The sequence below is a fragment of the Pteronotus mesoamericanus genome, unplaced genomic scaffold, assembly GCF_021234165.1.
Source record: "Pteronotus mesoamericanus isolate MK-2021 breed Mesoamerican mustached bat unplaced genomic scaffold, CSHL_Meso_final contig_246, whole genome shotgun sequence".
NCBI classification, from domain to species: domain Eukaryota; kingdom Metazoa; phylum Chordata; class Mammalia; order Chiroptera; family Mormoopidae; genus Pteronotus; species Pteronotus mesoamericanus.
The window spans coordinates 10,176,933-10,186,580 of NW_026555104.1; the positions used below are offsets into that span (position 1 = coordinate 10,176,933).

The 9,648-nt window shown below is 37.8% G+C and overlaps 1 protein-coding gene across 1 annotated transcript in view; it reads left to right on the top strand.

Moving 5' to 3' along the window:
* The window catches only part of NLK (nemo like kinase), a 141,984-nt gene extending 134,537 nt beyond the window's left edge, over positions 1-7,447 (top strand). The window contains exons 9-11 of the mRNA XM_054573189.1: positions 2,494-2,692; positions 3,623-3,716; positions 5,687-7,447. Of these exons, the coding sequence (XP_054429164.1) occupies positions 2,494-2,692; positions 3,623-3,716; positions 5,687-5,741 (348 nt within the window). The 3' untranslated portion in view covers positions 5,742-7,447. The remainder of the gene's footprint in view (positions 1-2,493; positions 2,693-3,622; positions 3,717-5,686) is intronic.
* Positions 7,448-9,648: the final 2,201 nt, after the last annotated feature.

The following is a 9,648-nucleotide window of genomic DNA, read 5'->3' on the forward strand; positions in this document are numbered from 1 at the left end:
TCAATCCCTTCACCTTTTTCATCCAGTGTCCCAAACCCCCTCCCAAAAAGAGATGTTTTTAAATTTTCCTATGTACTAATTTAGACTGATTTATCCAAAGAGTTATTTTGCTTAGGAATATCACATGACCTCTTTATGTTATACAGTTATATATTTTGCTTCATACCTTGTAACCTAGTAACCACGAGTATTATTTTAACTCATAAGTAAAGCTTTTTTTAATCTTTCAGTTAAAACTTTAGAAAGAAAAAATTTCTTAAGAGCCAACATATTTAATATGTAAGGATGAATAATGTTTTTAAAAAATCTTTCCATTTCTTTTTATGTCTTTAATGTGTTACTATTTTTTCTAAAAGCCAGTTGGAATGGGAGTTTGCTCCATTTTATTTTAAGAGATCTCATAATATGATGTATTGACTCCCTTCAGAAGTATATCACTTTGTTTACTTAGAAACATTTTATATTTATAAAATGGAAAATTTTATTAATTCTGTCAAAACTAGAAAAGGCAGTTTTGATAAAGCAGCAAAATCTAGGATAGAAACAAGTCTCCATATCTATTACAAATGTTGATCAGTTAAAGAAACAAGATATATACGATACGCAATTAAGATACGTAGGACATAATTAAGCACCATCAGGTCCTTCAGAAAAAAAACACCATTACTGAAAATCTAATTAATTATGTGATTTATTTTTCAATTTAGCAGGACAGTTTTGTTTTTTTTTTTCTTTCTTTTTGGTGTTTCATACCTTTTACAAAATGACAGTCTCCTTTCTTTGACCTTGTTTCAGAAGTCCTAAATAGACTTAAATTGGTTAGAGAAATGAAAGTTGATCACTGCATGCTAGGGATTTGAAATACTTTTTGTTCAAAGGCTTCTCTTAAGTAAGACACTTCAGAAGACCTCTTACTAGTGCACACAGATCATTCACATGCAGGGCATGCTATCAATAGTTGGGAAAACACCAAAAATCTTTTCAATCCTTCATTCTCAAATTTCAGGAAATACCAGAATCCGTAGACAAACAAACAAACCAAAGACCAACAGGGAATCCAGATTCCAGCTGTTTGTGGCAGTTCACAGGAACCCAATTTCTTACATCTGCCACCAGACAGAAATGACTTAATGGTTAGATGATAAAATTAAAACCCAGATTCTATCACTGCTGCCACCAGTGTGGACATGATCAGTCATGTTAAATGAGGAGCAGAAATAGACTTGGCCAAGAACCAGATTTAGTGAGCAAAAGCCAGAGAGCTCAATCCCAGATGTGAGACACGCCAGAGACACTCAGTATGGAGGAGCCCAGTCCTGGGCAAGTTACACTGTTGGCCAGTTACTTTCTTTTGAAAAGGTTCTGACAGTAGACCTTTATCCCAGAGCAACCTCCAGGAATAGCTGGACTCATTTAGAAAAAAAAAGTTCCCTTGCTAAGTTAATCAGACTTCATCCGGATCACCATATACAAAAACAATGGGAACAAAACCAAAGTTGTCAAGTTAACATTGTCTGTTCGTGATGGATAGAAAACAGCATTCCTTTGTGATTATTGTATCCCGAAAGGTCATGGCATGCCTTTTAACACCAGCACAGCAAAAAATCAGAGATAAAAATGTTTCGGGGGAATCCAGGTTAACACTTTATTATTTGGGGGACCAGAACCAGTCAAGATGATTAGGGTTTTTGGTTTTTTGGTTCTTTCTTTGGTTTATTTGAGTGCAAAATGGTTTTCCTTTTCTGAATCCTGTTATGCGAAGTGCTTGATCATATTGGAATTAGGGCAGAGTCAGTTATTGTTCTGCTCTCTACTTTTGAGTCCATCCCTAAGTTTTTTAAAATTCACTTTCTCTCAGTGGTACTTCTATGTCTACCAAGCTTAAAGGAGGGATTTTCTATTTTCTTTTTTTATGGAGAAATGTTTTGAAAAGTATATGATTTGTCACCCTGAAAACGAGTATATTAAGTGTTCTGGTCTAAAGTGTCAGAAAGCCACAGGCTGCTGATACTCAGACTGAGATGGATATTAAAACTTGGCATTGAGACCGTTACTGCTGCCTAACTCCAACAGCTTTCAGATAGGCTTTTGCCCTAATTGATTTGGCGCTTTACAAGAATAAAAGTTTCAAGCAGCTTTGTAAAATTGTCACCATGATCACATCTCTTCTAAATGCTGGGGCATGTTTAGAAAATGCAACTTATTTAAAATGTATACTTATCCCCTTCAAAGCATTACATGTTTAAATGTCATGATATTTGTCATTTTTGACCCTGCATACATTTATTGCAAGGTAGGAACTTTTTAGGATCTTAGCAGAAAGTCACTTCGTACTCCCTCAACTGCTTCATTTCCCCCCTCTGAATTCAGTTATCCCTCTTAACACAGGATATACCATAAAATATAAGTAGTTACTGTGTCTTATGAAGATCCTGTGTGGACAGTCATGGTTATCTGTAGTGTTGATGTGCTGGTCTCTAAATTTGATTTCAGTCCAAAAGAATATCCGCTAAGGATGCCTTAGCCCACCCCTACCTAGATGAAGGGCGACTACGATATCACACGTGTATGTGTAAATGTTGCTTTTCCACCTCTACTGGAAGAGTTTATACCAGTGACTTTGAGCCCGTCACCAACCCCAAATTTGATGACACTTTTGAGAAGAACCTCAGTTCTGTTCGACAGGTTAAAGGTGAGTATCTCTTTTGGCCTTCAGCCTGGCAGGATCACTAGTAACATTTTTCCTCAGGTGGCCGTGAAAAGCTGAGAGCTGCATGGTGACCAAAGCCTTCATAGGTTTATTTTACAACCTTGTGTGTAGCTCTCTTGTTCGGGCGTGTATGCCCAAAAAGCAATGCGTATTACAAAAACACTGATTAAATATTACATCCAGGGAAGGTCAGGCAAAGGAATGAGTCTTTTCTTTCTTGTTTTCAGAGCTCACTTACTTAATGAGTGTGGCTCAGTACATTTAACATATATTCACTCAGTGTAATTTATTTCATTGGATGAAACACACTGAACTTTTTAGTATAAAACACACAAAGTTTTTAGAAAGATAAACATCCACCGAGGGAATCATACCATGGATTATGACAAAAGAAGGAAATTTCTGCTAGACCCATAAAATTTCTTAATACGATCTCCTGTTGGGGTAGGGGGTTTATGACATCCAGAATTCTGAATGATTTGAGTGTGTGCTTCTAGGGCATTTTAGAAAAGTGGGTAGTCCCCACAGTAACCAGCCCAAAACTATATACCTAAACATCAGCGTTTTTGAAGTGATTTTCAAAAAGGCAATGATTACCAGCAATTTAAATGAGTTCACTCACAATGCCAAACCCTATGGAGCACTCTCAAGTTTATGGACCATTTTACTCTTCCCACTGTTGGGACTTCCATCCCATGTAATGTCCCTTTGGGGGGTTTTGCCTGTGTTTGGTAGCAACGGTCATTTTGGTTTCAGGAAAGTCCTCCTGGATTCTGCCTGATAGCTGATGTGTGTCTGATTTAATAAACCAGTAGGAAATGCTGTTCCATTGCCAGCTAGCATTAGCTGAGAATCCACTGCTCCCAGACGTGCAAATTGGCATGCCTTATGTGATGTTTGTTTTCTCCACAGAAATTATTCACCAGTTCATTCTGGAACAGCAGAAAGGAAACAGAGTGCCTCTCTGCATCAACCCTCAGTCTGCTGCTTTTAAGAGCTTTATTAGGTAACTATATGTATGTAATTCTGACTTTCTTGTTAGAATTAAAAGGATGTCATTGTCATTTTGTAACTCAGCATATTTCTGTTTTTATTTAGATTAGATAACATAGATAAAAGGTCCAACAGAAAGTTTCTGTTACGAACTTTGGCTTTAGTCCAAAACATGTTAAAATGGGAAACTTAGTTTTTACACTGCGGCCAATTCAGTGTGGTTGCTTGGGCAGTTTCCCCCCGGATGACCATTGTGCTGGCCGATTGTGTACATGGGGATCCTCCTGCGGCAACAGTGTGACAGCCACTGTCCTGGACTTAAGACATGTTCACTCGAGTTCCCACCACCATCCCCACCACCTTCATAATAAGTGCAAGCAAGGAAATTACTTTTTATAGATAGACTGCTGGTGTGTCCAATAGGCTTACTGGTTTAAAGAGCTATAAGCCTACTTTGGAACCTAGCAAGCCTCATTCTTTTTGTCCCTTCCTTCTCAGCCTCTTTTTTTCCCCCTAACTCCTTGTATCAATCAAGGTCAAGTCATTAGAAAGAAACCACACCCAGTAAAATTTAATAACCAGAAGCATTAAAGAAAGAGAATGAACAAGGAAGAAATTAAGAATTTAGAGAAGGCCCCTTGGGTGGACCTCTCTGAGGATGATACAGCTGCCACAGAGACACACCCCATGAGAGCGGTGAAGAAACTTTCCAAAAGTGAGGACAGAACCCGTCCATCAAAGAGGCCTGCTGGGTTGCAGAGAAACTTGCCACAATGTATGGCTAGATCACAGCTGGGCCTTCCACACTAAAAAAAAAAAAAGGCACACCACAACCCGGAAAGGCAGCTGCTTCCTAATGCTATGGCCTTGCAGTGCCTTTCCAGCGCCCTCTGTCGACAAAAGCTAACATCAAGCCAGGTGCAAAGGAGAATACAAAGCAGGATAAAGAAGGGTGGCTTTGGATCTGAGAGGCCACACTCTTGCTCCTTTCTTCCCCACCTGAATTTCTTCCTCTCCTTTATCCCTCTTCTCCCTGCTTCTCTTTCCGTTGCCCTCATTTTTGTTTTAATTGTCCCTGATGTGATATTGAAGTTTATTGAATTTACTGAACCAAGTCCATAATTTTTGTTTAGAATTTTTAAATCAGGGTGACTTTCATTTATTCTATGGATATGTCAGTAGAAATAAGGAATTAAGTTGCATTTTTACTTCTCTGTGGTTTAAAATTACTTTAATTTTTTCCCCTAAGAGTCAGTGACCCAAGTCAATCAGGAGTTTTAATACCTTTCCAGGTGCAAGTTATTCATTATTCTGGGCCTCAGGGGAGCAAAGTGGTAACACACACTCCCTCATGTTTATAATCTAGTTGGCAACATTAAGACAGACATGTGAAATAACTGATAAATCTGTGGATAACAAATGCTAAATGATTATCCATTACTACTCAATTAATACTTAATAAAGAACTTATGAGACTTATTCAAAATAGGTTCTCATGTAAAGTCACTGTATTTTGAGAGGCTACTTTTAAATGGGTAATTCTGCATCCTTCAGGATTATTTTCCTGATTGATTTATAAGCATTATTATTTATAATAGCTACTTTATTTTATAATATGAAATAGGCACTGTTAAAAGCACTTTACGTACATTATTTCATTTATTCTTCCCAATAGCATTAATCCCTTTCCAAAAGAGGAAAGATGAAGGAGTTTGCCCCGTATCACACAATTAGTAAGTGACATGTTGTTTTCAAGGCCATGTACTTCTTAGCCACTGTACCATGTTGCCTCACTGAAACTACAGATCCTTAAACAGTTTGGAACAAATGCAACTTGAGAGAAGTTAAGAGAAACAGAAACAAAAGTCCACAACTGGACTGTACAGTTTTTTTAAAGGAAGAGAGGAGAACAGGCAGCTGTGAACTGCCCTTTGCCCTTTGTGGTGTTACCAGTGTTTTTACCATGTCTCCATTTTTTTCTAGTTCCACTGTTGCTCAGCCATCTGAGATGCCCCCATCTCCTCTGGTATGGGAGTGACGGTGGAAGATAACGTACTACTGAAGATGTAATGTAGCTTTCCACTGGAGTCTGGGATTTGCAATTCTGGAGGTTAATCATGCTTGTACTGTAATTTTACTAATGAAGTTTTAAATTAACAACCACTACTTGTATGATATGAATAATATTTAGAAATGTTACTAGACTTTTAATCTTGTAAAGTGGTTGTGCTTTTAGAAGAAAAATATTTTACCCAGAGTTGCACATGTTTTATGAATTTAGTGCAGCTATTATGGCTCACCTCAGAACAAAAGAGAATTGAACCAAATTTGGGAGTTTGGGGTTTTGTGTTTTTGTTTTGTTTTGTTTTTCTTTTTTAAAATGAAGTGAGATTGTTCACATACTCATACACACACAGAAGACAGTCATACCTTTTGATATTTGAGCCATTCCTGAAAATTAGGGGTTTTCTAAAATGAAAGAATCTAGAAACCTTGCCTGCGACCAATCATGGAGCCACGTGAGCTGATCGTGGCTGCACCTGGGGGGGGGAGGGGCATGCCACCTAATGATCAAGCCCTATAATTAGCTTCTCATTAGAGCAGTGACGGTGATGTGTGCTGTCTAAAATCCAATGTTGTGGGTAGAGAGAATGAGTTTGTGACTAGGAGAGACTAAACTTCTGTTTTCCTTACCCAGTATAAATATATATATATATTTAATCTATTTTTATTAGAAGTTTTTCTGCTCTTTCTTACATAAAAGAACCCCCAAGCATGCATCTTTCATGTGTGTAAATAATTCATTTCTGGGCTAATTTCAAAAGAATCCCAACATTGCTGTATAGAGAGAGAACTAGCTTGCACATTTTAGGTCTGTGAAATTTTGTGACTTTTCCTGCACTGGACAATAAAAATAAATAAATAAAAGACAAAAACAAATTTTAAAAATTTTAAAGCCACAAAAAAAGGCACATAGGGAATTATGTCAAATGTGTTTGTGTCCTTAGGCAAAGCTGTGGGAGTCTTGAAATGTCACAGTAGTAAATAACTTATTACTTTTTGACAAATTCTTTTTTCTGTTGGAACACTGAAATCTGTGCATATGTATATATGAATACAAATTGAAGGCCTCTACCTCCTGGAGTTATACAACTTGGCTTGTTTACCTCCACATGCTGATGATGACTATTTTTTTTTAAGTTCAATGTGGAGACTTGAAACTTGAATGTCCCTTCCAACTTTTATATTAAAAATAAAAAGACAAGAAAATTGAAGATCGTTTTTCACCTGTACAAGGAATACTAACGGATCGTCTTAAAATTGGTCTAGAAAAAAACCTTGGTGTGTGTTATGGACAATTAACTGTTAAAGTTATTGTAAGTTATCTGTATTTAGCAGAGTATTTTCATCTTGAGTGATCTGAGCTGAATTTGAAGACTATTAATAAGTTATGTTTGGAAGTTTTAACTTCAATGAAGTAATTATTTGCTGTGAAAGAAACAAACATTGAATTACTAAACAAAGATGGTGCAATATCTTTGTTTTTTTTTTTACGAGGCTCCTGAGAATCAACCCAACTGAAGCATTTCAATTCACTTGAATGAGAAACGTGTTTAGTATCAAAAGAGCCCAAGAAGACACTGGTGTGAAAGGTACAATCTCAGAGGTTGGTCAATTACCGTGGCACACTTACTGGTCACTTTGTACAATGTAGATTTGAAGTACAGTGGTGAAAACATTAAATGTGACATTTGAAAAAGGTGTGTCATCTGTTTATTTCAGTTTCTCTTTTTTGTTTTCTCTTCAGTACTACCTTGTCTTTACTGAATTTGCAAAGTTTTGAGACATTTCCTATTTATATTTCTGTTTAGATCTTTGAGGAAATTAGATGTGTTTTTTAAAAATCGTAGAGCCCTGGCCAGCTGGTTGGGCGTCCTCCTATGAGGCAAAAGGTCACAGGTTCAATTCTTGATTGGGGCACATGCCTGGGTTGGGGACCAGGTTGCCAGCTGGGGCACATGCGAGGGTCAACTGATCGATGTTTCTCTCCCTCTGTTTCTCCCTACCTTCCCCTCTGTCTAAATAAATAGATAAATTATTTTTTAAAAAAATAAAATAAAAATCTTCCCAGAAACTTTAGCTTGCCAAAAAATATTGAAAACCAATATCAAAAACATTATCATTTAAATATATACAGTTTGAAAGTCTTTCCAAACCTTAGAGTCTAATCGACTGGTTTTCAAACTTTTTAAAGTAAGGAGCCCTATTATTTTCATGTGAAATCAAACATCGACATAGCAAATAAGAGGAGATTGCTCTGAAAGAAGCAGATTGCTGAGAGGACTTGCTCCTCTCCCTCTTCCTGTCGGCTTCCTTTCCCTGGCAGCCCAGAGGTTCTTCCAGCTTAGGAAGAACTCCTAAGTTGATGGTGTAATTAAGACCTGACACCAGCCTGCCTGACTTCAGAATACTTTCCTAAGGCTCAATAAAGCAACATTACCCTTGAGTGCATAGAAGGCATGTCCTTCTCCCTATCTTTTCTTCGTTTAACAAAATAGATGGATTTTCTTTTCCTAACATAGGGTGAGTTAACTGTTCTAATTCATCTAAATACAAATGCACATACTAGTTTATTCACTCAACAAACTTTTGAATACCTACTAAGTAGAAGAATTACTTACAAAGAAGCCTTGTTAATATCAATGCTTAAATAAGAAAATTAGTTTTCATCACTTACAGGAAAGCATTATGAATTGCACATGTAACACTTTGAAACTAAAGTCGTTGCAGATAAATAGTAGAGAAAATATACTGACCTTTTCCCACTGGAACCTGCTCAAGTAACCAAGGAATATATGCCTTATTTAATTTAAATGGTTGATAATTGCAAGATGTGACTTTCTAAAGCCAGTGAAGTCAGTATGGACAGTAAGTTAGCACTCTCATCAGCTGTACTTTGCATGACCTTTGAAATACAGGCAGCTGTTCAGAGGCTGTTTCCTGCTATGCTGCAGTAATATGGAGACATCATGTTGGTAAATGGCCATTTTTAGAGTCTTCTCTGAAGTCTTTGACTCTCCACCTCTCCTTCCATAAGTGGTCTTCCCTTGGCTTCTGTGACGCCACTGTTTTCTCCATTTTGGGGTTCACAACTCTCCCTAATAGTTTCTCTCTTCTGCTTAATCGTCACGTGTGTGTTCCCTGGGCTAGGGATTAATCCTGGGTTCTCTTCCTACTCTAAAGCCTGAGGTTCTTGACTTTGCTCATTGGTAGGATCACCTAGAGAGGTTTCAGAAATGCCAGTGCCCATGCTGCACCCCAAACGAATTAAATCAGAATCTTTAGAGGCAAGTTCAGGCATCAGTTTCGCATCATGGGTTTTTGTTGTTGTTTCTGTTGGTTACGTTTTGTTTTTGAGCAGCCAGGATTGAGATCCACTGCTGGATACGCTCATGACATCTACCTTCCTCACAGTCTCAATGATCGTAAGAGAATAACGCCAAATCTCTTATCGATATACCCAGAATTTTTCCACTATGTGCCCATTAGGAATGTCCTCATGGGTACCTTATAGGCACCTCAGACATGTCAAAAATGAGATCAATAATGTTTTCTCCCCACAACTTTATTATTATTAAATCATTCTCACTTTTCTCCACTGGCTCCTTTTTTCCTCTCCCTAGACAAGCAAAGTGGCTAAGGCTTAACCAGCTAGGGCTGTCCTTAGCATTTCATGAGGAATTGGATCAGGGGAGAGAGTTGTATGTTTGAGGGTCAATGGGACAGGGTTGTGAGCTGGCCCAAGCGATACAGCTCCCTCTCTCCACATTAGCTTAGGACCTGTGCCAGGGTGGTACTCTTGACAACACAAGCACCATGTTTTTCTGTTTTGGCAGATGAGATGGAAGAGAATGGCTCTGGCTACAGTACTCCGTCTGCTCCCT